Source organism: Mirounga angustirostris, unplaced genomic scaffold, assembly GCF_029215605.1.
Source record: "Mirounga angustirostris isolate CCGP_5_RB_7025 unplaced genomic scaffold, mMirAng1.0.hap1 SCAF_9, whole genome shotgun sequence".
Classification (NCBI taxonomy): domain Eukaryota; kingdom Metazoa; phylum Chordata; class Mammalia; order Carnivora; family Phocidae; genus Mirounga; species Mirounga angustirostris.
Window position 1 is genome coordinate 114867721 of NW_026991717.1, and position 26704 is coordinate 114894424.

At 43.0% G+C, this 26704-nt stretch overlaps 1 protein-coding gene across 2 annotated transcripts in view; it reads left to right on the forward strand.

Annotated features, from left to right (window-relative positions):
• Positions 1–26704, forward strand: part of SIPA1L1 (signal induced proliferation associated 1 like 1) — a 135905-nt gene that overhangs the window by 102684 nt on the left and 6517 nt on the right. For both annotated transcript variants that reach the window (XM_064571275.1, XM_064571277.1), the window contains exons 14-16: positions 8903–9148; positions 9888–10053; positions 14409–14655. In XM_064571275.1, the coding sequence (XP_064427345.1) occupies positions 8903–9148; positions 9888–10053; positions 14409–14655 (659 nt within the window). The remainder of the gene's footprint in view (positions 1–8902; positions 9149–9887; positions 10054–14408; positions 14656–26704) is intronic.

The window sequence follows — 26704 nt, forward strand, 5'->3', positions numbered from 1 at the left end:
CTAAGATTATAAAAATTGTAGAAACCAACAAGAAACGATTTGCAATATATATGTGTGTGTGTGTGTGTGTGTGTATATATATATATATATATTTTTTTTTTTTTTTTTTTTAAGAAATTTCATGAAAGCTCTCCACCTCCAGGCAAGTCGAGAGGGAAATAGAGGGAAAGTGGATTTGCATCCTGAGATGGAGGTACAAGTCCAGCTCTGCCACTGACCAGCCCTATGGCCAGTCGGGGCATTTCACCACGTGTGTCCCTTATCTGTGATTGAATACTTACGAAATGGTTGTTTTTATATGTTTGTGAGAATAAGAAAAGGTTATCAGGTGTATTGCAAACTATAAATGTTCTTTTGAGACGAAAGGTTTTTGGCATTTCCTTTTTCAAGCTCTCCATCCACCTGCCTTAATGAGCTTTATCTTGCTGCTTTTCCTTCAACAAACATGGATCTCCCACAGATCCTGTAATTGTCCTTTAGATGTCTCATTCTACAATTACATTTTTGCTTCTCAAGTTTTCTGCTTTGTTTTTTTTGTCCTTTTTAGATGCAAAACCTAAACGTGACATTCTTCTCAGCTGTGCTTAAAAAAATGATAATATTTGTAGTTCTCTTGTTAGCTCCCTCCTAACTAGCTCAGCATTGCAGACCTGTTCAGCGTGTGGTCCACCATGACACCCGAAGCCCCTTCTACTGTGTATGCCTAGCCACCTATTTCCCTACACTTTATATAGAATTGGTGTGCCCTTGGATGTATTAAATATCTCATGTTATTTTTTAATTTAAATTCTAGTTAACATACAGGGCAATATTGCCTTCAGGAGTAGAATTCAGTGACTCATCACTTAATACAGCACCCAGTGCTCATCATATAAATATCTCATGTTCTAGATGAACTGTTTTCTTGACCACAGTTACTTGGACATCCCCTTTGCCAGTTTAATCATTCCTATTTCATTTTCCCCTGATCCTTTAGAATTAGTGTCTCCTGAAGCCCTCCTAAATTGTGGAGCCCAGTACTGGACAGAATTGGTTAGTGTTGAACACAGAGGGAGCGGGAGTCCTCCTCAATCATATCCTCCATATTATCTGTCACGCAGAGGCTTATTTATTTGTTATTTGTACAAGTAATCGATCCCCTCCCCTTGGTGTTAGGCCAGCATTCAGCCTTCGCACAGATTTTGTCATAGCCATTAGACAGGTGACTAATTGCTGGTCTCCCCCTCCTGAAAATACCATCCTTAGCAGACCCAGGCTGTCTAAAATCTGTCCCTCTGTGTCACGCCTGGATAGCAGACGACTCCACGTGTTTCCTTCGGCAGCACAGCGTGGCAGATGTGCCCCTAGGAGGCGGCAGTCTCGGTGACAGCGCAGAAGCGCAGGATGGCTCCCCAGGCCCTCAGAGCTCTGGACTCGGGCCTTTGTCTCCTCACACTCAGGCTGCTCCAGCCTCCGTGGTTCATCCCTTTGCCAGGTCGACAAGCAGGTGTAGCCCCTCCTTCGTGACGCGGTACCTGCCGTGACTAGCAGAATGGTCATCCAGCAGCCCCTCCTAGAAAGCTTTACCACAGCTGGGAGTGTAAAATCACCAGGTTGCGGTGCACTTGGTTCATGGCTTCACTGGGTTGAGACGACAAGTCTGGACAGACTGCCCCTCATGTCGAGTTATCCTGTTGCCTCCTTTCTCTTCGTGTGAGGGAGCAAGTGTGCAAGTGCGTGGGCCTGTGCGCGCGTGGGTGCGTGTTCCCGCACCTCGCTCCCTTTGCAAAATCCGTGTCCTGGAATGACCAAACAAATCAAAGCTTGGTCCGTTGTCAGGAAAGGGAAATACCCTATAGTCTGTATAAAAAGTAAGGGTGGTGGCCCCTTCGTGTGGAGTCTGGGAGCCCTCCGACCAGATGGCTCAGTTTGGCCATACTTGCAGTTAAACTCACTTCTGACATAATGAGAAAAGTCGCGGGTATTGTATTTGTCATGTCCTAACGTATCGATTGCTGTTCTCTTTTTGTTCCACATTATTTGCTCATTACCTTCTTCCACAACTCCCCTGGAGAGATCTAATTTGCCAAGGGTACCACCGGATTGCAGCGTATTGAATTAACATGAAATCTCCAGGATAGGGCGCCTGGGTGGCTCAGTTGGTTAAGCGACTGCCTTCGGCTCAGGTCATGATCCTGGAGTCCCGGGATTGAGTCCCGCATCGGGCTCCCTGCTCGGCGGGGGGTCTGCTTCCCCCTGACCCTCCCCCGTCTCATGTGCTCTCTCTCTCGTTCTCTCTCTTTCAAATAAATAAATAAATAAATCTTTAAAAAAAAAAAAAAAAAAGAAATCTCCAGGATAATGAAACAACTCAACCAGACAGTTCCCCTGTAAAAGTGAGCCGATGGCTTCATTGTAGTTGTTTTGTAGTTAAAGCTGCCTCCGAGATGCTCGGGGGACGTGGGCAGTGCGCGTCCCTCCAGGGGGTCTGAGGCCAGCAGGCTGGGCAGCTTCAAGGAGACCCTCCACCAGCAGGGCCGGGCCACGGGGCTGCAAAGGAAGGAGGAGACCACCCATTTTAGAGCAGGAGGTGAGAGGCCAACACAGTAATTCTTAAAACTCTAGGGACATGGGATGCCTTTGGGATTCCCCCAGATTTCTGGGGCTCACAAGATCTGACATAAGCCAAGGAATGTTCATGTATATCAGTCCCTGCAGTTGGCCATAGTCCATGGCCGGAGAAGCACTGCTCCAGGGGCTTCACCTTCTTTTTGTTTGTTTAGATTTTTATTTGAGAGAAAGAGGGAGAGAAAGAGCAGGAGCAGGGGAGAGAGGCGAAGGAGAGGAAGAAGCAGACTCTCCACTGAGCAGGGAGCCCGATGCGGGGCTCGATCCCAGGACCCCGGGATCATGACCTGAGCCGAAGGCAGACGCTTAACCGACTAAGCCACCCAGGTGTCCGGTGTCTTCCCTTTCTTGATCTTGGCAATAAGAAGTTGGATTTTGATGAAGTCATAACAGTATGAATAATTCAAATGATTCGAGCAGTTCTCAGTGTGCACACTTGGGGGAGATTCTGCAAAAATACATAACTCAGGCACCACCCCAGCCTCTATCAAATTAAAATCTCTGCAGTTGCGGCCCGAGAATGTGTGTTTTGAAAGCTCCCAGGTGATCCTCACATGCCTGCTTGGAATTAGAGGGCAAGTGCACTGAAGTGCTCACCTTGCTTCATGCTGTGAGTTGTATACATTAAAGAAGGAAGAACTGCCAATGAATTAGTCATTTGTTTTTGCTTTTACCTTTGTTCCCAAATCTAATCAATCGTTAAGTAGGGCTGTCTTGATTACAACCATTAGTGAATAAAAGTGTGCTGTTATTTCATACCTGGAAACTTGTGCCAGCCACCATGTTCACAGATAAAACCAATAGTCGTAGTCTGTGGTCTTATTTAAGCAATTATCCTTTTAAGAATACACCTACGAACAGAAGCATAATCTGTAGATTTAATTATTTCTCGCAGTAAAAATAAAGCCACACCCAGTTTTAAATACAGCCCGAGTAAAACACACTGTCTTCACACATGACTCTCTCCTACATTTAAAATGAATAGCTGGGCGCCTGGGTGGCTCAGTTGGTTAAGCGACTGCCTTCGGCTCAGGTCATGATCCTGGAGTCCTGGGATCGAGTCCCGCATCGGGCTCCCTGCTCAGCGGGGAGTCTGCTTCTCCCTCTGACCTTCCCCCCTCTCATGCTCTCACTCTATCTCATTCTCTCTCTCAAATAAATAAATAAAATCTTTAAAAAAAAAAAAATGAATAGCTAATTCATTTGACAGTTTCTTTCACCAAATATTGAATGCCTACAATGGCCAGCGACTGTGGTAGGCATGGAGAATATAGCAGTGAAGGAGAAAAGGATCAGCCCTTGTGGGGCTTATATTTAAGTGGGGGAGACAGGCTATCAGTAAGATAAACAAGTTAAACAGATAGCGTGCTCCATACGTGCTAAAGAGAAAACCTTTGTCCAGCTATTTTATTGGGAGTCCACTGTTTTCTGGCATTGTCAGATACACAAAAATTTCTGCCTTCAAAGAGTTTATAATCTAGTACAAAAACCTAACGAATGCCTCCCAGGGAAATGGTACTAATTAAATTCATACAGGAAGCAAAGAGCTCCAGAACTATATGTGCTGTATATATATTGTTCTCTCTTTGATGTTTCCAGGCCTTTCCTATAACCTCCCTCTTCACGCAGGCCAGACATTATGGCTAAAACCAGCATAGCTATTTTGTAAAACATGGAGAAATTATTTATAAATTAATGGACTATGCAATTTACGTTTTATTCTCATGGCTAATTATTTCTATTTTGACCAAACGTGTAGTCTTTGAAAGCCCCAGGGTTCTGAATGCCCATGCTATCATATCAAGATACTTGCTGAGAAATGGAAACTATGGGCATTTCAAATGGTACAGTGGTTTCCAGGTTATAAGTTAAGGACCACGGCATCGGCTGGGAATGAGTCAGCGTGCAGATTCCTGTGTGCTTGCCTACCTACCCAGTCAGAATCCCTGCAGTCTGTCCTTTAACATAGAACATGCCTTAACATGCATTGGCTCTAGTAATTCACAAACACTTGCATTTGCTGGTGGATACTAATCAAGGCAGGTAAAGCAAACACATGATTATCCAAGACGAAGGTGTGCATGTTAGACCCTGATGTACTGTTTTTCACTTTATGGGAATCTGCTTCAGACCATAACCACGGATGAGGCTGCAGACACCCCCACATCTGTGTTATACGTGTGCATGAGGTAGGTATAGTCAGGTGGGGAAAGTCTGCAAGCCAGAGATAAGCTTTTGTTCCTAAGTAAGCAATAAACAGCCACAAGCTTGTCACATTGTGGCAAATGACTGCAGAAGCTACATCCACCCTTACCACTTGGGAAGCTCCCATTGATGCTCCCTGAGTTACCGGGTATTGCTATGTCTCTGGTGCTGCTCCAGGCTCCGAGGCTGAGCTTGTCTTTATGTCCTTCCTGCTTCCTTTTTCCTTCTGGTTCATCTTTCCACTTTTAGTCTGTTTTCCCGAGACCTACTATTATTTTGTTCTTATCGATTTAACGTATGGCATTTATGGAAGAGTTCTGCATTCCTTTTCTTCATTTTAAAAGCAAACAAATGGAGTATTTGTTATCAAGAGGTAAAAACAAAATGAGATTACATGGACTTTAAATTTATGGTGCCCTCTGAGGTCTTGTGAGGGATTTTTTTTCTTTCCCTTCCTCTCTAGCTACAAAAGTCTCTGGGAAAAAGAAAACTGGTAGAGCGATCAGAATATGGCGAGTCATTTCTTTTTATCATACTTTTTGTGAAGTCTGAGCCTGGTGCCTCCTCCTTAGTTACAAAAATGAAGATGTTCATGTTTGGTCTGTGGCAGTGAGGCCCACTTTAGTGTGGAGAACTTTGCAGATTGCCTTCACGGAACAAAGGTACTCTGTTCCCTCCAATCCGTGACAGAGCCTCATGGACTGATAGGGCCTTCTCCTTTCAGGTCACCTACTTTTGATTTATTTTTGTGGGTGTGTTCTCATTGAAGCATAACACGCATACAGAAAGAGGTTCAGGTCATACCTGTGCATCGGCATGAATTTTCACTAAGTGAACATATCCATGTAATCACCACCCAAATCAAGAACCTGGAACATAACGAACATCCAGACACCCCTCCTCTCACTTGTCTTCCCCAGTCATTCCCACCTCCTCCCCAAGGTAAACACAATCTTGAATCCTAAAATCACACACACATTTTGCCTATTTTTGGCTTTATGTAAATGGAATCGTACCATATGCTTTGTTCTGTGTCTAGTGTCTTTTAAGTCAACATTATGTTGGTGAGATTCATCCATGTGTAGCAGGTAGCATTACTTTATTTTCATTGCTGTATTATATTTACATTGTGAGAACATACAGCAACTCATGTATCCATTCTGTGGAACATTTGGAGTGTTTCCAGTTTGGGGATATTACAGATTCTGGTACATGTCCCTTGGTACACATATGTGTGCATCTGGTGAGCATATACCTAGGAGTGGGGTTGCTGTGTCCTACGATATACATACGTTCAACTTTAGCAGAGAATGTGAACTACTTTGTCACAACCAGATTGTGACAAGTAACACATCAGTAGTGAATGAGGGTTCTGGTCGCTTCACATCTTTTCTAGCACTTGATGTAAGTCTTTTTAATTTTAGCCATTCTGGGGAATGTGTACTGGTTCTTCTTTTGGCTTCAGTTTGCATTTTCCTGATAACTGATGATGATAAGCACTAATGTTTATTAGTCTTTTAGGTATCCTTGTTTGTGAAATTCCTTTTCAGATCATTGCTCATTTTTCCTGTTGGGTTGTCTGTCTTGTTGATTTTTAGGAGTTCTGCATTCTGGATAGGAGCCCATTGTTGGGTATGTTTTACATATATTCTTCTCTGTGTCTTTTGAGGAATAGAAGTTCTTACTTTCTGTGGGATTCAATCCTTCCTTTTATGATTCAACTAAAGAAACCTCTGCCTCTATCATAAAGATGTTCTTCATGGTATGGTCCAGAATCTTTAGATCTACACTTAAATATGCAAGCCAGCAGGAATGGATTTGTAGGTAAGGTTGCAGGTGCGGGTTCAAGACTGACTTTCATCTGTGTGTATTCTCTCAGCACCACTAAGATTTGGGTGGTTTTTTTATTTTTGTTTTGTTCATTCGCTTAGCTTTTTAATAAAAAAGTGTTTGTGTTTTAGAATAGTTTTTGCTTGCAGAAAAGTTACAAAGACGGCGCAGAGAGTGCCCGTGTACCCCCCCACCCGTTGTCTGTGGTACGCTGGCCGTAGCTAATGCGTCATTAGTAAGTCCATACTTGATTCAGCTCAGGACCATTGGTTTCTGATGGACGAAGTGCTGCTGGCAAATGCTGTGAGACCACGTCCTGGTAACTGAACTTTCAGTGACCAAGTCCCCTGTGGTAAGAGCCCGTGTCTCTGGTCTCAGCCTACCCTGGAGAACTCAGAGGGCTCACGTGGTGTGGACTCAGGTCCTGTGAGATCCCAGGGGGGGACGTGTGGTAATTCTACCATCGAAGGGCCTCCAGCGTCATAGACCACCTGAACTCTCAGCCCCAGGTTTAAAAATCTTGAGTTTTAATGTGATGAGTAGCCTTTTCCTAGAGTCCTGTAGACTTTAGTTTTGTAATCTTGAACCAAAGTTTAAAACACATCGATGATGAACAGCTTTGGGTTTTTATATTTAGTCACATGCTGTACATCACATCTCCAGGATTCATCTTATATGTGGACGTTTGTACCTTTGACCCTCTTCCCCCATTTCCCCCATCCTCCACCCCCCCCCTACCTGTGGCCACCACCAATCTGTTCTTTGTATCTATGAGCTTGGTTTTTTTTTTTTAGGTGGCACAAATAAGTGAGATTATATAGTATTTGTCTGACTTATTTCAATTAGCATAATGTCCTCAAGGTCCATTTATGGTGTTGCAAATAGCAGAATTTCCTTTTTTTTTTTATGGCTGTATAATATTTCTTTGTATATGTGTATCACATTATCCCTTCATCAGTAGACACTTAGGTTGTTTCCATAGCTTGGCTATTATAAATAATACTGCAATGAACATGGGAGTGTAGATACTTTCAAGTTAATATTTTCACTTTTTCTGGATAAATACCCAAAAGTGGAATTTCTAGATCATATGGCAGTTCTATTTTAAATTTTTTGAGGAGCCTCCATACTGTTTTCCATAGTGGCTGCACCAGCTTGCATTCCCACCAACAGTGCACGGGGGTCCCTTTTCTCCACATCCTTGCCAACACCTGTTATTTCTTGTCTTTTTGATAAGAGCCATTCTAACAGGTGTGAGTGATATTTCATTGTGGTTTAGATTTGCATTTCCCAGATAATTCGTGAGGTTGAGCATCTTTTCACGTACCTGTTAGCCATCTGTAGGTCTTCTTTGGAAAAATGTTTATTCAGATTCTTTGCTCATTTTTTAATCAGATTTTTTTCTATTGAGCTATATGAGTTCTTTATATATTCTGGATAATGTGCCCTTATCGGATGTATGATTTGCAAGTATTTTCTCCTTCACTAGGTTGCCTTTTCATTTTATTGATCGTTTCCTTTGCTGTACAGCTTTTTAATTTGACATAGCCACTTGTTTATTTTTGCTTTTGCTGCCTTTGCTTTTGGTGTCAGATCCAGAAACATCATTGCCAAGATCGATGTCAAGGAGCTTACCCCTGTGATTTCCTCTAGGAGTTTTATGGTTTCGGGTCTTACGTTCAAGTCTTTAATCCATTTTGAGTTGATTTTTGTATATGGTGGAGGGTAGTGGCCCATTTTCATTCCATTGAACAGCTTTTTTAGAGAGTCCATCTTAATGCCAGATGCCACAGGGAAGGAGACGTCAGTGTGCCCCTTTGGCCTTGGGTGTGGGTGTTTGGAGAACTGTATGCTGATCTGGCTCAGACCTAGGGAGCATCACCATGACCCCTAGTTCTGAGGAAGGCAAGGCAGAGAGCCACTGAGATGACCAGACCTTTTATTGCTGGTTCTACTGTTCCTCCGGTGTGCCGGCATGTTTCAAAGCGTCTCTGACAGTCTCAACTGATTTTACCTTTTAACTTAATGTGCAGACTAAGCCACAGTGATCATGTTTCATTTTTACAGCAGACATTTAAATTATAGCAAGAAAACAAGAAAGACTAGCCAGCCAGCCCCATTAATATCTTATGAAACAGTCCCTGTTCTTTCACCTGGCCATAACCCCTGTCCTGGACGACGCTTTGATAGCCGCCGTGTGGACCCCGGGATGCACACGTGCACACCGGGGTCCTTTGCTCTTTGTCATGCCTCTCCTCAGTACCGTGGGCTCCCGACACTCTGCCAGCCCGGTGGTCTTCACCAGTGCCAGAAGTTCCCCGAAAGAGGAGCTCCATCCTGCCACCTCGCAGCTCGCACCTGCCTTCCCTTCCTCCTCCTCCTCCTCCTCCTCCTCGTCCGGCCCTAGGACCTTCTACCCTCGCCAGGGCGCGACCAGCAAGTACCTGATTGGGTGGAAGAAACCCGAAGGAACCATAAACTCCGTGGGATTTATGGACACGAGAAAGTAAGAATTCTTTTGCTTCTCTTGCTTGGGTGGTGTGCTTTTAACATGATGGAGAACAGAAAAGGCTGAGGCAGTTTCCTACCACAGAGGAGGCCGGCTGGGGTTTGGTTGGGAGATTTTCTTTTTTTCTTTTCCTCCTAAGGAAAACTTACCTTAAATTATTTCTCTGCGCTTCATTCCTTAAATAAATTGTGTGGCCCAACATTGATTTGAGAATCTTAGATCTTGTAGGAAGGAGTATGTCTGAAGAACAAACTTCAGAATAATTGACCCTCTGGCACGAAGGTGACACTCTCCCTTTAATGGAAATAATCACAGCCTTCCCATGGAATGTTTAACTTAGGAGCCGCCAGAGGGAGTATTAGAAAGGGACTACCCTGAATATAAAGACCTTTTTGACAAAGTAGTACAGGGGTGGGGGGGGATTCTAAATGATTCATTCAGTTACGTTGTTTGTGTTTGTACAAAAGTTATATTTGGGATTCATAGCCTGTGGTCTTATTAATAAGTCTTGCTAATTTTGGCTTAGTGGAGGTCATGGTTTCCTGTAGAAGAGCAATTTATCCATCAGATTTTTATTTTGTGCTTCCAGTTGGTTGTGTTTCTTTCACAAGCATTTATCCAAGCAGGTTGTCCTTTGCTCTCCTTTAATATGTCCCCCCTGACTTCCAGCCTCAGGGTCCATCGTGGCTTTACATCACCCTTGTCTGCTTGGTTTCTCCCATCTCTTCTCTTCAAGGCGCCATCAGAGTGATGGCAATGAGATAGCCCACACCAGGCTGCGCGCCTCAACCAGGGACCTCCGGGCGTCCCCCAAGCCAGCCTCCAAGTCCACCATCGAGGAGGACCTCAAGAAACTCATCGACCTGGAAAGCCCAACTCCCGAATCCCAGAAGAATTTTAAGGTATAGGACAGAGCTCGGGGCACATGGCCGTTAGGGAGGCCAGGTGGGACGGGGCTGCTCACCGCAGGGGCACCCTCCAGAGGTGTTGGCTCCCAGCTCCTGCCCTCACCCACTCTGCCCTAAGATTGGCTTCCATTGTTCTCCCAGCATGCTGTCCCCACTGCCACACCTCTTAGTCCCTGTCCCTACCACCCTTCCTTTATCTTCTTTAGTGTACCCCACTCTCAGTGCGCAAGCCACATCCTCTCACAGACATGAGCTCAGATGACGTTGCTTCAGAGAACTTGGCAGAGCACCTGTGGCTCCCTCGTCAGACAGAAAGTTTTCTGTAAATGCTTTGGTGCCTTCTGTCCAAAGGGTCCCTTCCCTCCCCTCACCAGTAGCTCCCAGTTCACGTCCTGCCCTGGGTGCCCCACCTCTGCCCCTAACCCCGGCCAGGCAGGCCTGCTGGCTGTGCACCATGTACTTACTGTTCAGTCACTCAGAGAAACGGCTTGATGGACATCCACTCTTTTCACCCCCAACCCCATCCTCCAAAAGCCACCTCTGCAGCTCAGCAAACTAGGTCTACATACTTACCTTCAGAACTTTCTAGATTCTCTTTACTTGGCAAAACCTTCTCTCCACTTCCCTTACAGAATTCCAGACTAGAAATGTCGTCTCTAAAGCCAGCCTCCCTCCCCATCAAGTTCCAAGTGTGTGCTCAGGGTTTATGTTTGTGTGTCAGTGGCCACGTGGAAGGGTTTGTTCTGCCCACCTCAGCTCGGAGGACTCCTGAAGCCTACTTGAGGCTCTCTGCTTTCTTGTCCTCAGAAGTGCCCACCCTCCCAAGGCTCGGAGCTGGCCTTTGTTGAGTGGGGCCCAAAGCTCTGAGCCCAAGGCATTTCTCCGTGCAGTATGTCATGTAGTCCCAGCAGGAGGAAATCCACCCCCAGGAAGGTCAGCACAGCAAACTTGGACATGTTCTGTTGTCCAGGTTCTTAGTTGAATGACTGGTAGTCTGTTGGAAGTGACTAGCGAGTGTAATTTAAGAAGAACTCTGACAATTGATTGAAAAGGTAAGCTAAAGAATTTCCCTAACCACTTGCTGTCCTCAAGCTGGGATCAAAGTACAGGGGGCATGCCCAGCAGGATGAACTGTGTGGCCTTGTCCATTCCTACTCAGGCTTCTCATCACCACTCTGGTGTGTGTGTGCACGCCTACCTCAAGATAGGTCAGACATACCCCCCTAAACTGAAAAATCAGCATTTACAGAAATTAAAAATATACTCCAAAGGCCATTCTGGCATTCTGTTGAGAAATAAAGATTTATTAACATAAACATTAACATCATAAATCATTTTAAAGACTTGCCATTCTTGATTCTGTCATTTCTGTTTTATAAGCCAGCACTTAACAGTTCTGACTCATCACGCAGGGTACAAATGGTTTCCTTAGCAACCTCACAAAAGATAGTGCTTGAAACTTCTTTAGCTGTCAGGCCCCAAAGAGGTGTATTAAAATGTTTAAGTACCAGTTTCAAAATAAAAATTTTTTCAGATCTTTCCTTTGAGGTTAGAGGAGAATAAAACTTGCCCTGAGAGGAATCTTTCCTCCAGTTCTCAGTTTAACATTTTTGGAAAGGGACGAACTCAGAGCTTTCATTCGTTTGATTTACTCCTGCCATGGAAATAATTGAAAGCAAATGTCTGTTTTGCCCTTATTCCTGTTCTTGGCTTTTATTTCCAAAATGAATTATTTTAACATTGCTGGTTGAAACAGGGGTGCACTTTGTCATGACTGCATTACCGAGACCCTCTGCAAAGAAGACGCTCTGCTGGCTACTCTATTACTGGGAAGGGCTGGAAATAAGGCTGTTTTTTCCTCCAGTGTCATCCTTTTCGGTTTGGTTTCAGATGACTTTAGCTAACTATCTCCGTGTGTCTTCCGAGATTCTCCGTCAGAATGCCCATGGCTCTGCTGTGTCAGGAAGGCCTTGTGTTGAGAAGTCTTCCAGGCCATGCCTGGCTCAAGGCCCCGAGCCACTGCATCAGGTGTCAGGGTCCCAGCGGTGGCCATCTTTGGGCCGTGATACTTGGAACCTACTCGGACCACATTGGCTTTCTTGGATAGCAAGTGCTTCTTGTGAGTGATCGTTAATATCAAATGACAGGGTCACTCCCAGGCTGATTTGCCAGCAGAGTGCGATGTCTGCGGCAGGACGTGGCAGGCTGTAGCTCGGAGGTAGGGGCCTGCAGGGCCTAAGCAGCCCATGCAGAGCTCCTGCCTCAAGGAAAATGGCAGAGCTCAAACATTCTAAGAAACCTCATTGGCAGGCAGAGCTGAGATCACCTTATCTTCCCCAAGGGCTGCGTCCAGCGGCAAGTGAACAGACACAGTGCAAACCCGTAGTCCCGATTTGCAGCCAGACTCTCAGGCGTAGACCACAGGAAGAGGCTTCGTGCAGCATCAGTGTTCGGGAAGAGCTGGTGCTTGCGTACTGCAGATGCAGGTGACCCCTCACACAGAAGCCAGAAGGACCGGAAAGAGTGAGAGAACAGGAGCTGGACCTGGAGCAAGATGCTACTCCTCTAGGCCTTGTTCCTCAGCTTTGAAATAGATCCATGGTGCCCAGATGATTTTAAAGTTCAAGAAACCACCCCCCCAGCTTTTTAAAATAAAATTATACACAGAAGTCTAATATGGAGAACTGAGAAAATGGAGTTTCTCTGATGGGAGGGGTGGGTGTCATGGGCGCCTGAGTCCCACCTGAACATCTCTTCTCCCCAGGCAGTGATGCTGTGAGGAACCCGTATGGTCCCCTGGAGCAATCTGTGAACCCCCCCAGCCTGATGTGCTCTCAGATCCCTTGCGAGTCAGCATTGACTCCGTGATAGTTCTTTCCCAGGGCTGGCAGCACTGGGCACCGCCCAGCAAGCACCCTGCAAGGCAGCCCAGGGCGCTCTTGGAACCAGATCGGTGTGCACGAACCTTCAAGACTGGAGGGCAAGAGAGTTGGGGTGAGGGGCCACCCCAGTGTGTTGGGACAAGACGACTTTTTAATTGGCGGAAAGCATCAAGGCAGATTGCTGCCTTCCGTCTCCTACCCTGCCTCCCTTTAGTGGAAGATGTTACAGCTTTTAAGAAAGCATGCCCCTCCAAGGATCTCTTCAAGGTGGAAGTTCACTACCTTGAAGTATGTTAATATTTCCCAGAGAGGCTGAAACTAGAATTGGTGGAAAACCTCCTTCCTGTATAACCATCAGGGTGGGGATATTCACTAGAAAAGGAAATCCCTTTGTTGAGCCCAGAGGTGCTAAAAAAGATTGGGGGCAGTGTTTGAATGGAGAGATCTGGGGCCTGGCCTGGTAGGCAAGGGCCTTACATGATAGTGCTAGAAGCTTGCAGATGGGAGAGAGAGGACCTGGCTATATTCTTTTAAAATTATCAGCAAGCCATTTAATCTCTGTAATGCCCACAAAAGGGAAATCACCATTTCCATACCTAGTTCCCTGACCTTAAAGACTCACAGAGCATTTATCACAGCAGCTTCGTTTTCTAGGCAAGCATATATGTACCTTGCTCCTAACTCATCATCATCAATTTTTAGAAGTGAGCACAATTTTTACACAGTCGGTTACACCTGGGGCTCATTTACATTGCATTTGATTAATCATTTGTTCATATTTATGCAGCAACTGTGCACACCACTTCGTGGGTAGCTTTGACTTGATTAACCCTTGGTTTGATGAACGGAAGCCTGTGAGACCCAGAGCACATGAGTGAACCTGAGTGTCAGCTCTATTCTCGGTGTCCTAAATGGAGACGCAGCTGTGTCATTCTCTCTGCCCCTTCAAAGTGTCCCAGAAAGTCCTACAGAGGCCTTCTGGCAGCTGTGACTCAACCCTCCTACTCACACCCTCACCTGTCCTCCACATTGTTCTCCCTGTCAAGGTGAACACTAGTCTAGGAAGGACTGAATAAATATAGCTTTGTTGCTAACAGACCAAATATTCTGTTGGCTCTGAGGCTGGATATTTAAATATTGTTAATGTGTCTGTTGTTTCTCAATGAACGGGATTCTCAAAAGCTTGCTTTTTGCAGAAGAACCTCAACTAAAATCAAATCTGGTGACAAAAGCAAAAGACGAGAGAGAACAGCTATCTGGGACTTCTGCCATTTATATATAAATATATAGGTGGCTTCCCTATTTTAGTGAATAGAAATCCGTCCTAAAAAAACAATCTCTAAAACTCATTACATACACTATTAGTAGTTGATGTGTATCAAGAGGCACCCCCCCTTCCTACTAGAGCTACTCTGTCATGATGATATATGCTATCATATAAATACTTGTCTGCATGCTGTTGTTCAGTTCCAGGCGCTTTCCTCTCCTCAGTCCCCGTTTCCTACCACCCCTACTGCAAGACGGGCCCTGCACCGAACGCTGTCGGATGAGAGCATCTACAGCGGCCAGAGGGAGCACTTCTTCGCCTCCAGGGCTTCGCTTCTGGACCAAGCCCTGCCCAATGACGTCCTCTTCAGCAGCACGTACCCTTCCCTGCCCAAGTCTCTCCCGTTGCGGAGGCCTTCCTACACCTTGGGAATGAAGTCGCTGCATGGTAAGTGGGGCTTGCTTGCTCAGCTTTGGGGCTCCCCAGCCTCCCTGGGTCAGCCTCGCACCTGTAATCCCAGACCACAGAGTACAGACGCTCGGCCTCACCAGACCCTAAAAGTCATCTGGGATGCCTGTTCTGGTTTTGGTTATAACTTAAGACATTGTATTAATTTCAGCCGTACAACATGATTCGATGTTTGTATATATTGTGAAATGGTCACCACAGTGAGTCTAGTTAATATCTGTCACCTTGCATAGTTGCAAAGTTTGTTTTTTTTCTTGTGATTAGAACTTCTAAGATGCCTTCTTAGCAACTTCCACAAATGCAGTAATTAGCTGTAGTCACCATGCTGTAAATCCCCATGACTTACTTGTCTTTCTCTAATTTATTTCAGTCAGCATAGTGTCCTCAAAGTCCATCTGTGTTGTTGCAAATGAGATTTCATTTTTTAAGGCTGAGTAATATCCTTGTGTGTGTGTATCATTCATCCATTAGTGGACACTTAGGTTGTCTCCATGTCTTGGCTGTTATAAATAATGGCGCAGTAAACTTGGGTACATGTATTTTTTTCAAGTTAGTGTTTTCATGTTCTTCGGATAAATATCCAGAGTGGAATTTCTGAATCTTACGGTAGCTCTGCTTTTGAAGAACCTCTGTACTGTTGTCCACAGTGGCTGCACCGATTTACATTCCCATTAACAGTGCACAAGGGCTCCCTTTTCTCCACACCCTGGCCAACACTTGTATCTTCCCTTTTTGATAATAGATATTCTAACAAGTGTGAAGTGGTATCTCATTGTGGTTTGGGATTTTGCATTTCCCTAATCATTAATGATGTTGAGCATCTATTCATTTATATCTTGGCCATCTATATGTTGTCTTTGGAAAAATGTCTATTTGGATTCTTGCCTTTTTTTTTTTTTAATTTTATTATGTTAGTCACCATACAATACATCATTAGTTTTTGATGTAGTGATCCACGATCCATGGTTTTCGTATAACACCCAGTGCTCCATGCAGTACGTGCCCTCCTTAATACCCATCACCTGGCTAACCAATCCCCCCTCCCCCCTCTCCTCTAAAACCCTGTTTGTTTCTCAGGTCCATAGTGTCTCATGGTTCATCTCTCCCTCCAATTCCCCCCTCCATTTTTCCCTTCCTTCTCCTAATGTCCTCCATGTTATTCCTTATGTTCCACAAATAAGTGAAACCATATGATAATTGACTTTCTCTGCTTGACTTGTTTCACTTAGCACAATCTCCTCCAGTCCCGTCCATGTTGATGTAAAAGTTGGGTATTCATCCTTTCTGATGGCTAATATTCCATTGTATATATGGACCACATCTTCTTTATCCATTCATCTGTTGAAGGGCATCTTGTCTCTTTCCACAGTTTGGCTATTGCGGACATTGCTGCTATGAACATTGGGGTGCATATTCTTGCCCATTTTCTAATCAGTTTGTTTTTTGGCTATTGAGTTGTAGGAATTCTTCATATATTATGAATATTACCCCTTATCAGATCAGATTTGCAAATATTTTCTCCCAGTCCATAGGTTGCCTTTTCATTGTTAATGGTTTTCTTGCTGAGCAGAAATTTTTTAGTGTGTGTGTAGTCTACTTGTGTATTTTTGCCTTTGTTACCTTTGCTTTTGGTGTCAAATCCAAAAAATCATCATCAAAACTGATGTCAGGGAGCTTACTGCCTGTGTTTTCTTCTGGAAGTTTGGTTTCAGATCTTACAATCAAGTCTTACCCATAATGAGTTAACTTTTGCGGTTTGGTGTAAGATAGTGCTCTGGTTTCATTCTTTTGCATGTGGCTGTCCCATTTTCCCCACACTGTTTGTTAAAGACCATCCTTTCCCTATTGTATATTCTTGGCTCCTTTGTCATAAATTAATTGACCACATATGCATATGTTTATGCATATGCATAAGGCTCTCTGTTCTGCTCCATTAATGTGTCTGTTTTGAGGCTAATACCATACTGTTTTGATTACTATAGCTTTGTAATATAGTTTGAAATCAGGAGCGTGATACCTCCAGCTTTGTTTTTTTCCAAGATAGCTTTGGCTATTAAGAGTCTTTTGTAATTACAGATAATTTTAGGATTGCTTGTTCTACTTCTGTGAAGAATGTCATTAAAATTTTGATAGGGATTGCACTGAATCTGTAGATTGCTTTGTGTAGTATGGACATTTTAACAATATTTTTTTATGAGCATGGAATATCTTTCCACTTATTTGTGTCTTCAGTGTCTTTTATCAGTATCTTACAGTTTACAGTGTACAGGTCTTTTACTTCCTTGGTTGAAGTTACTCCTAGGTATTTTATTCCTTTTGATACAATTGTGAGTAGGATTGTTAATTTCTCTTTCTTATATTTTGTTATTAGTGTATAGAAATGCAACAGATTTGTGTGAATTGATTTGGTATCCTACAACTTTACTCCATTCCTTTGTTAATTCTTAGAGTTTTTGGTGGAGTCTTTAGGATTCATAATATCATGCCATCTGCAAATAGTGAGTTTCACATCATATTTGGATGCCTTTTATTTCTTTTATTTCTTATCTAATGCCCTGAGTAGGACTTCTAATACTCTGTTGAATAAAAGTGGTGTAAGAGTTCACATCTTTGTCTTGTTCCTGATCTTAGAGGAGAAGCTTTCAGCTTTCATCATGGAGTATGTCAGCTATGAGCTTGTCATACATGGCCTGTATTATGTTAAAGTATATCCCCTCTATACCTACTTTTTTGATTTTTTTAATCATAAATAGATGTTGATTTTTGTCAAATGCTTTTTCTTCATCTACTGAGATGATTATATGATTTTTATCCTTCATTTCATCAATGTGGTATATCACATTGATTTGTGGATGTTGAACCATCCTTACATCCCTGAGACAAATCCCACTTGATCATAGTATATGGTCCTTTTTAATGTATTGTTGAATTCGGTCTACTAATATTTTGTTGAGGATTTTTGCATATAGATGCAATAATATATCCTTCATCGAGGATATTGGCCTGTGATTTTTTTTTTCTTGTGGTGTCCCTGTCTAGTTTTGGTATCCGGGTGGGTAATGCTAGCCTCATAAAATGAGTTTGGAAGGGTTCCTTTTGCTGCTGCTGCTGCTGCTTTTTTTTTGGAAGAATTTTAAAAAGGTTAATTCTTTGAATGTTCGGTAGAATTCAAAAGTAAAGTCCTCTTTTGTTTGCATCAGTAATCACAGACCTTCCAACCATCTCTTTTTTTTTTTTTTTTTAATGATTTTATTTATTTATTTGACAGAGACACAGCGAGAGAGGGAACACAAGCAGGGGGAGTGGGAGAGGGAGAAGCAGGCTCCCAAGGAGCAGGGAGCCCGATGCAGGACTCGATCCCAGGACCCTGGGATCATGACCTGAGCCGAAGGCAGACGCTTAACCGACTGAGCCACCCAGGCGCCCCCGTTCCAACTATCTCCTTACTAGTAATCAGTCTGTTGAGGTTTTCGGTGTCTTCATGATTCTGTTTCAATGACTTAGCACAGCAGGTGGCATGTTAGTCTCATAATCATGATTCACTTTTGGCAAGTTGTATGTTTATAGGGTTTATGCATTTCTTCTTATGCACAATTTATTGGCGTATAATTCTTCACTGTAGTCTCTTAAGATCCTCTGTATTTCTCAGGTATCAGTTATTGTGTCTGCTCTTTCATTTCTGATTTTCTCTCTTTTTTTCTTGGTGAGTCTAGCTAAAGCTTTGTCAATTTTATTTATCTTTTCAAAGAACCATTTCTTAGTTTCATTGATCTCTATTTTGTGTGTTGTGTTTTGTTTTAGCTTCTGTTTTATTTCCACTCTGATCTGTTATTTCCTTTCTTCCACTAACTTTGGGCTTTATTTGTTGTTCTTCTCCTAGGTCCTTCAGGTGTAAAGTTAGGTTGCTTATTTGAGATGTTTCTTGATATGTAGGCATTTGTCACTATGAACTTCCCTCTTGAAACTGCTTTTCCTGCATCCCATAAGCTTTGGTATGTTGTATTTCCATTTTCATTCTTCTGAAAGTATTTCTTGATTTCTCTTGTGATATCTTCTTTGACCCATTGCTTGTTCAGTAGCGTGTCATTTAGTCTCCACATATTTGTGAATTTTCCTGTTTTCTTCTTGTAATTGATCTCTAGTTTCATAGCATTATAGTGAGAAAAAATTTTGATTTCATTTCAGTCATGTTAAATATATTAAGACTTGTGACCTAACATATGATCCATCCTGGAGAATGTTCTGTGTGACTGAAAAGAATGTATATTCTTTTGTTTTGGGATGGAATATTTTGTAGAAGCTGTTAAGTCCATCTGGCCTAGTGTGTCATTTAAGGTTGATGTTCCCTAATTGACTTGTCTAGATGATCTGTCCATTGATGAAAGTGGGTTATCAAAGTCCCCTACTATTACCATATTGCTATTTCTCCTTTTTAGGTCTGTTTACATTTACTTCACATATTTAGGTGCTCCAGTGTTGGGTACATAAATACAAATGCTATATCCTCTTACTGGATTGGCCCCTTTATCATTGTGTAATGCCTTTTTTGGTCTTTATTATAGTCCTTGTTTTAGAGTCTTTTTTGTCTAATATAACTACACCAGCTTTCTTTTGGTTTCCATTTCCATGGAATATCTTTTTTCATTCCTTCACTTTCAGTCTGTGGATGTCCTTAGTTCTCAAGTGACTCTCTTAGAGGCAGCGTATAGATGGGTCATGTTTTTTTACCCATTTAATTGGAGAAGATAGTCCATTTATATTTAAAATAATCAATGATAGGCATATACCTTTTGCTGTTTTGTAGTTCCTCTGTGTTCCTTTCTTGTCCTGCTTTCTTCCTTCATGGTTTAATAACTTTCTGTAGTGGTAGGCTTAGATTCCTTTCCCTTTATCCTCTGTGTATCTAAGGTTTTTGCTTTGTGGTTACCATGAGGCTTTCATATAACTTATATTTATAACCATTTACTTCCAGTGCATAACAACTTAAGTTTAAATGCATGCTAAAGTTCTACATTTTTACTCTCTCCCCCAACATTTTATGTTTTTGATGTCACAATTTACATCTTTTTATCATGTGTATCCCTTATTAACTAATTACAGTTGACCCTTGAGCAACAAGGGAGTATGGGGTATCAACCCCCTATATGGTCAAAAATCCGTGTGTAACTCTTGACTTCCCAGAAACATTAACTATCGATAGCCTACTATTGACCGGAAGCCTTACCAATAACATAAACAGTCATTTCAAATATTTTGTATGTCATACATCTTATATGCTGTAATCTTACAATAAAGTAGAGAAAGGAAAATATTAAAAAATCATAAGATACATTTACAGTACTGTACTGTATTTACCAATACTGTAAGTTTACCTTGTCTGTTTACATGAGTAACCATCTGTCAGTACCTACGCCAGTTTTGTCTTATAGGATACAAAACTGTAGATGTTATATGATTGCTAACACTAGACATTACAAGCGCAAAGGAATGCAGACTTACTTACAGGTTTAACAATTCATGCACTAATAATGAAGCAGCGGCAGTTTGATTGCTCTATGGTAGCCTAGTGGAATTGATACAGTTCTTCACAGTAGCCTTGCCTATACACTAATGAACGAATCACTATAAAATTTTTATGGCGTAAAGTACTACAGTCATATAGTACAGTTTTAGAAACATTGTTACATTTTTTAAAAACCGCTTACCTGTGACGATAGGCTGATACACAGTTTCCCAAGTTACAAGAGTGAGAGGCATACTTTAAGGTAATGTAATTCCTTGAAAGCAAAATTATAAAGCAGTAAGAAAATCAAAACATTATTACTTTTATATTAAATATCACTCACATATGCCTACGTAAGGACAGGGTATCCACTTCTATACAAGACTTACACTCACCTTTCTACATGATGAATACTTTGGCGATGATGATGACGACACAAAAGCATCTCGTACAATTATTGCTGTACAGTCAGATTTCACACAAAACCCACACACAACAGATAAGTTAATATTAACTGTATGGCCTGATGATTATTTATTATTCATTAAGTGGAAGTGGATCATCATAAAGGTCTTCGCCCTTGTCTTCACACTGAGTAGGCTGAGGAGAGGGAGGACGATGAGGGGTTGGCCATGCTGTCTCAGGGATGGCAGTGGTGGAAGGAGAGGTGGGAGAGGCAGACACACTCAGTGTACCTCTGTAGAAATATATTGTAATTTCTGTCTGTTTTGCTGTTTCATCTCTCTAAATATGTTTTTATACAGTACCAATCCTCCCACTGTGAGCTTTAGTTTCAGAGCCCATATCCTAGAATGGTTCATGTTGTAAAAGAAGTCAAAGCAGTCTTGGAGAATCAGAATCCTTCTGCCAGATTGTCTAATGTCAATTTGTTTTCTGGTGCTTCTTCTCCGTCTTGTTCCTCATCATCTGGTGCTGGTTTGGAAGCACTCATCTCCATCCGTTCGTCTTCTTTTAAGTCCTCAGTTGTGATGTCTGTTACCTCTTGGACTTCTCCATCTTAAAACCCTTCACCCCTACTTTTTTTGTCAAATCCAGTCTCTTTCATGATTTCCTTGATTGGCTCTATCATAAATCGTATGAGGTTATGTACAACATCCAGACAGTTTTCTCCGTCAGGAATCCATTATTTCGGGCTTGATGGTTTTCATGGCTTTTTCTATAACAATGATGGCATCTTTGGTATAGTCCTTCCAGAATTTCATGTTCTGTCTATCACAATTCTCACCCATAGTGTTGACAGTCCTTTTCACAGAATACTGTGTATAGGGACACCTGGGTGGCTCAGTCAGTTAAGTATCTGCCTTCAATTCAGATCATGATCCCAGGGTCCTGGGATCGAGTCCCGCATCAGGCTCCTTGCTCAGCAGGGAGCCTGCTTCTCCCTCTGCCTGCTCTGCCTGCCGCTCCCCCTGCTTGTGCGCCCTCTCTCTCTGAAAAATAAATAAATAAAATCTTAAAAAAAAAAAAAGAATACTGTGTGTAATCATCCTTAAATATTCTGATGACCCCTTGCTCCAGAGGCTGAATTAGAGATGTCGTGTTTGGGGGCAAGTAGACCACTTCGACACCTTTGGTGTTGAGCTCATGGGATTCTGGGTGGCCAGGGCATTGTCCAATATCAGAAGTACATTAAAAGTCAATCTCTTGCTGGCAAGGTACTTCCTGACTGGACAAAGCATCAATGGAACCAGTCCAGAAAAAGGGTCTTCATTGTCCAGGCCTTCTTGTACAACCAGAAGTCTGACAGCTGGTTTTGTGTCCCTTCAAGACTCAGGGGTTGTCAGGGGTTGGTAGGGTTTATAGAAAAGGGCAGTTCTGATCCTAAACTAAACTGCATTTGCACAACAGTCATTAGTCTGTCCCTTTCTGCCTTAAATCCTGCTGCTCACTTCTCTTCATATGGAGTAAATAATGTCTTTTGTGGCATTTTATTCCAGAACAGGGTACTTTTGTCTGCATGAAAAACCTGTTCAGGCAGATATCCTTTCTCCTCAATGATTTTCTTAACGATATCTGGGAACTTGTCTGCTGCCTCTTGGTTGGCAGAAGCTGCTTCTCCTGTTATCTTGACATTTTTAAAACCAAACCTCTTTCTAAAATTATCAAACCATCCTTTGCTGGCATTTAATTCTGCAGCTTTCGATCTTTCACCTTCCGTTTGCTTTGAGTTGTCATATAATGACTTCGTTTTTTCTTGAGTCATATTAGAGTCTGTAGAAATGCCTTTCTTATTAGCAGTCCTGTACCCACCTGAAAGCTGCATTTTCAATAGGAGATCAAAAGGTATTTCCCAAAAAGTACAAGGTTTTTATGCCTACTGGCACCGCTCCAGTGACAGCTTCGTGAATTTCCTCTTCTTTTTTTCACAGTGGTCCTTATGCTAGATTCATTTACCTTGAAATGGCAGGCGACTGCAGCTGCAGACCTCAGTCTGTGCTACATATCAAGCAGTTCAACTTTTTCGTGTCATTTCATATCTTTTCTGGTTTTGGGGGACACTTACAGCATTACTAGTAGTACTTCGAATGGATCCCATGGTACTATTCAAGGTTTATGGTATTGCACGAAACACAATGAAAAGTATGTGAGAATGGAGACCAGTTTTTACCGGATACCCAATTTACTGGAGAGATGAACTGCTCGTGTGAAGATGATTAGCCTCACATGCATTTTAAGTGGATACTTTGAACACTAAGCCTCACTGCAGTAGCCTCAGGAGGTGGCTACGAAATTATTACAGTAGTACACAGTATGTACCGTAGTTAATTTTGGGCAATTATGATGTAATACTGCATCTTTGTTCACACTTCTCTCAACTGTGAGTGGTGCCATGTACGGTATGCGTGAGTTTTAGAAAGTTTTAACTTTTTCTAATAGATATGTATATATTTTTGGCATTCGTGACATCTTTTTTTTTTTTAATTTCTAAGCTGTGTAGTTTGTCTGCAAGTTTTTGAAATTGTTGCAAATCTTCAAAAATGTTTCCAAAATATTTATAGGAAAAAATCCACATAGAGTGGACCCATGCAGTTCAAACCTGTGTTGCTCAAGGGCCAACTATAAGACAATTATTTTTATTATTTTTGTCTCTTAACCTTCTTACTAGCCTTGTAAGTCATTAATTTACTACTGCCTGCACTATGTGCTTACCTTTTCCAGTAAGATTGATATTTTTATGTTTTCTTTTTACTAATTAGCACTCCTTCTTTTCAGCTTAAAGAAGTCCCTTTAACATTTCTGGTAAGGCCAGTCTAGTTGTGTTGAACTCTTTTAGATTTTGTTTTAAAAGATTCATTTATTTTAGAGAGAGACAAAGAGAGAGCATAAGCAGGGGGAGAGGCAGAGAGAGAGGGAGACAAGCAGACTCCCTGCTGAGTGGGGAGCCGAACACAGGGCTCAGTCCCAGGACCCTGAGATCATGACCTGAGCTGAAATCAAGAGTCAGACGCTTAACCGACTGAGCCACCCAAGAGCCCCTCCTTCAACTTTGTTTGTCTGGAAAACTCTTTATCTCACCTTCAGTTCTAGAGGACAACTTTGTTGGGTAGAGGATTCTTAGTTGGCAGTTTTTTTCTTTTAGCCACTCCCTTCTGGCCTGGAAAGTTCCTGTTGAAAAGTCTTATTGGGGATTCATTTGTACATACCAACTTGTTTTTCTCTTGCTGCTTTTAAGATGTTCTTCTTGTCTAACTTTGGAGACTAATTATAATGTGTCTTCTCTCTCTTCTTCTGGGACCCCTATAAATAATGCAAATGTTGGTCTGCTTGATATTGTCCTATAGGTCCCTTAAGCTATTTTCACTCCTTTTCATTCTTTTTTTCTTTTTGCTGTTCTGATTGGATGAGTTCCATTGCCTTGTCTTTGAATTCACCGATCCTTTCTTCTGCTTCATCTAATCTGCTGTTGAACTCCTCTAGTATATTTTTCAGTCTGCTGTTGAACTCCTCTAGTATATTTTTCAGTTCAGTTATTGTATTCTTTGGCACTGTGACTTCTATTTGGCATTGCCTTATATTTTCTTTTTGTTGAAGTTCTCACTATGTTCATTCATCTCCCAAGTTCAGCGAGCATCTTTGTGTCCATTACCTTGAACTCTTGTCAGGCAGATTACTTAACTCCTTTTCACTAAGGATTTTTTTGTGGTTTTATCTTGTTCTTTGTTCATTACATGTTCCTCTATTTCCTCTTTTTTCTGGACTCCTTGTGTTGTTCTGTAAGATAGTCAACTCTCCCAGCCTTGTTTTGGAGATGAACCTTTATCATTCAACCCTGCCCCAGTTCTTTCTTGTCTCTCAAGCCTTTGTGATGGTCCAAACAGCCTCTTTCATTTTTAATAGATCCCAGTAGTTGGGGGTGTGCCACGACCAGTGTCCCAAAAGGGAGGATCTCAGGCAGCACCTAGATTTAGGCTGATTGTAAGCTGGACCCTCTGGCGGCCGCTCTTAAAGTATGCAAATATATACAGTCCTGTGGGCCCGCAACTGTAAGCCCCACTGGCCACCAGAGCCAGGCGATCTCAGCATGTCCCGGTGGCAGTCCTAAAAACCAGAGTACCAAGTGAGTGTGTAAGTCCCTTTCTGAGAGGGAACAGTGAGCCAGGGGAAGGCAGAGGGCAAGCACAGAGATAGCATGCACTGGCCTCCGTGCCCCATGAGCGCCACCTTGGGCCCCTACTTGTGTGCCAGACTGAAGGCTGCCCTAGGCCAAGGCTCTGGATTAAGCAAGTGAGCCTCTTTCACAGAAGACTGGAGTTGTTCTGGCTTGCGTCGTGTTCAGTGCCCTACATGTGGTAGCCTGTCAAGAATTGTCCCTCCGATTTTTTTTTTTTTTAAAGATTTTATTTATTTATTCATTAGAGACAGAGAGAGAGGCAGAGGGAGAAGCAGGCTCCCTACTGAGCAGGGAGCCCAATGCGGGACTCGATCCCAGGACCCCGGGATCATGATCTGAGCCGAAGGCAGACGCTTACCCATCTGAGCCACCCAGGTGCCCTATTTTTATTTTTTTACATTTGATCTTAGCCAAAAGGCCGAGAAGCAATTATTTTTATTTTTTTAAAGATTTATTTATTTGTCAGAGAGAGAGAGAGCTTGCACGCGCACAAGCAGGGGGAGTGGCAGGCAGAGGGAGAAGCAGGCTCCCCACTGAGCAGGGAGCCCGATGATGGACTCAGTCCCAGGGCTCTGGGATCATGACCTGAGCCAAAGGCAGACGCTTATCTGACTGAGCCCTGTCCCTCCAATTTTTAAAGTCCCATGGGACTCAGGAATGGCAGCCCCCCCCATCCCTGGCCGCCAGAGCCATATGGTCCAGGGGCATCCCTTGGGTGGCAACCATAAATACTGGGGCACCAGGTACATATAACAACCCTCTCCTTGCATGCTTGCTAAAAATACAATTTCCAGACCTTACCCAAGACCTGCTGAATTTCAGTACAAAGGTGTAGTTTGGGGATTATATTTTTACCAAACATCCTATCTGCTACTGTGACTGGGTGCATTTGGCTAACATTAAATTATTTTTTGGAGACTTGTATCCATTGGCTCCTTGCAGCCGCTGTAAGAACCCAGACTTGCCATTGTTCTGTCTTTCCTAGACCGTGGTGTCAGCCAGTCGTTTGTCGACTCATTCATTCATTCAGTGAACAAGCAAGTATTAGTTTAGGGAAAGGCGTATCGATGCCAGGCACCTCCATGTTCTTGCCTTTGGTTCATAAATGCCTTGTTTGCTCTGTGACCAAACTAGGTCCCAGTTTTATGAAAGACCATATTCTGGGACTATGGGTTTATATTCGTTCTTTTCCTTTCTCCTCTCTCTGTCCACCTCCATTCCAGGGTTCTACACCCACCCGGCCCCACTGTGACCCAGCCCAGCAGACACCTGCTATGGAACCCGGGGTCCTGCTTGTTCATTAGACATATGCTATAACTTTATCTCCCATCTGCCCTTTCTCCTTCCGGGCATTCTGCCTCCATTCATACCCATGTTTCTTGTCCTTTCTGCTGCTTCTCTGGAAACGTATTTTCTTCGACTCTCCTGCTTGCCTCATTTGCTTTCTCCCTGCATCGCACATGAGCTCTCAACCCACTCTTGTGCATGTCCGTCCACCACCTCTGTCCTGCTCACTGCTCCCCTTCTCCCCAATGGCAGACATCACTCGGGAGCATGCCAGCTTCTCACTACCCCCTCTCCCCCATCTGACTACAGCTGGACTCTGGCTTCTCTTTTCTCCACGAGGGCACCCTCCAGAGTGAACATGTGAAATGACCACTTTTTACCACCTAGACTCTAGAAGAAAACTTCCTGGTAGTGACCAAATAGGCCCTAATCTTTTCTCCCCTTCTGTCTCCACACGGGGGCCACTCTCCCCTGAGTACCATTGCTCCTGCAGCAATAAACCCTTCGTAAAGGCATGTCTGCATGTGTCCCATCAGAGTAGACCCTGTCTTCTAGAGGTTTCCATTCTAAGAGAGCAACCTGGTCACTGTCCAGCTGCAGAAGGG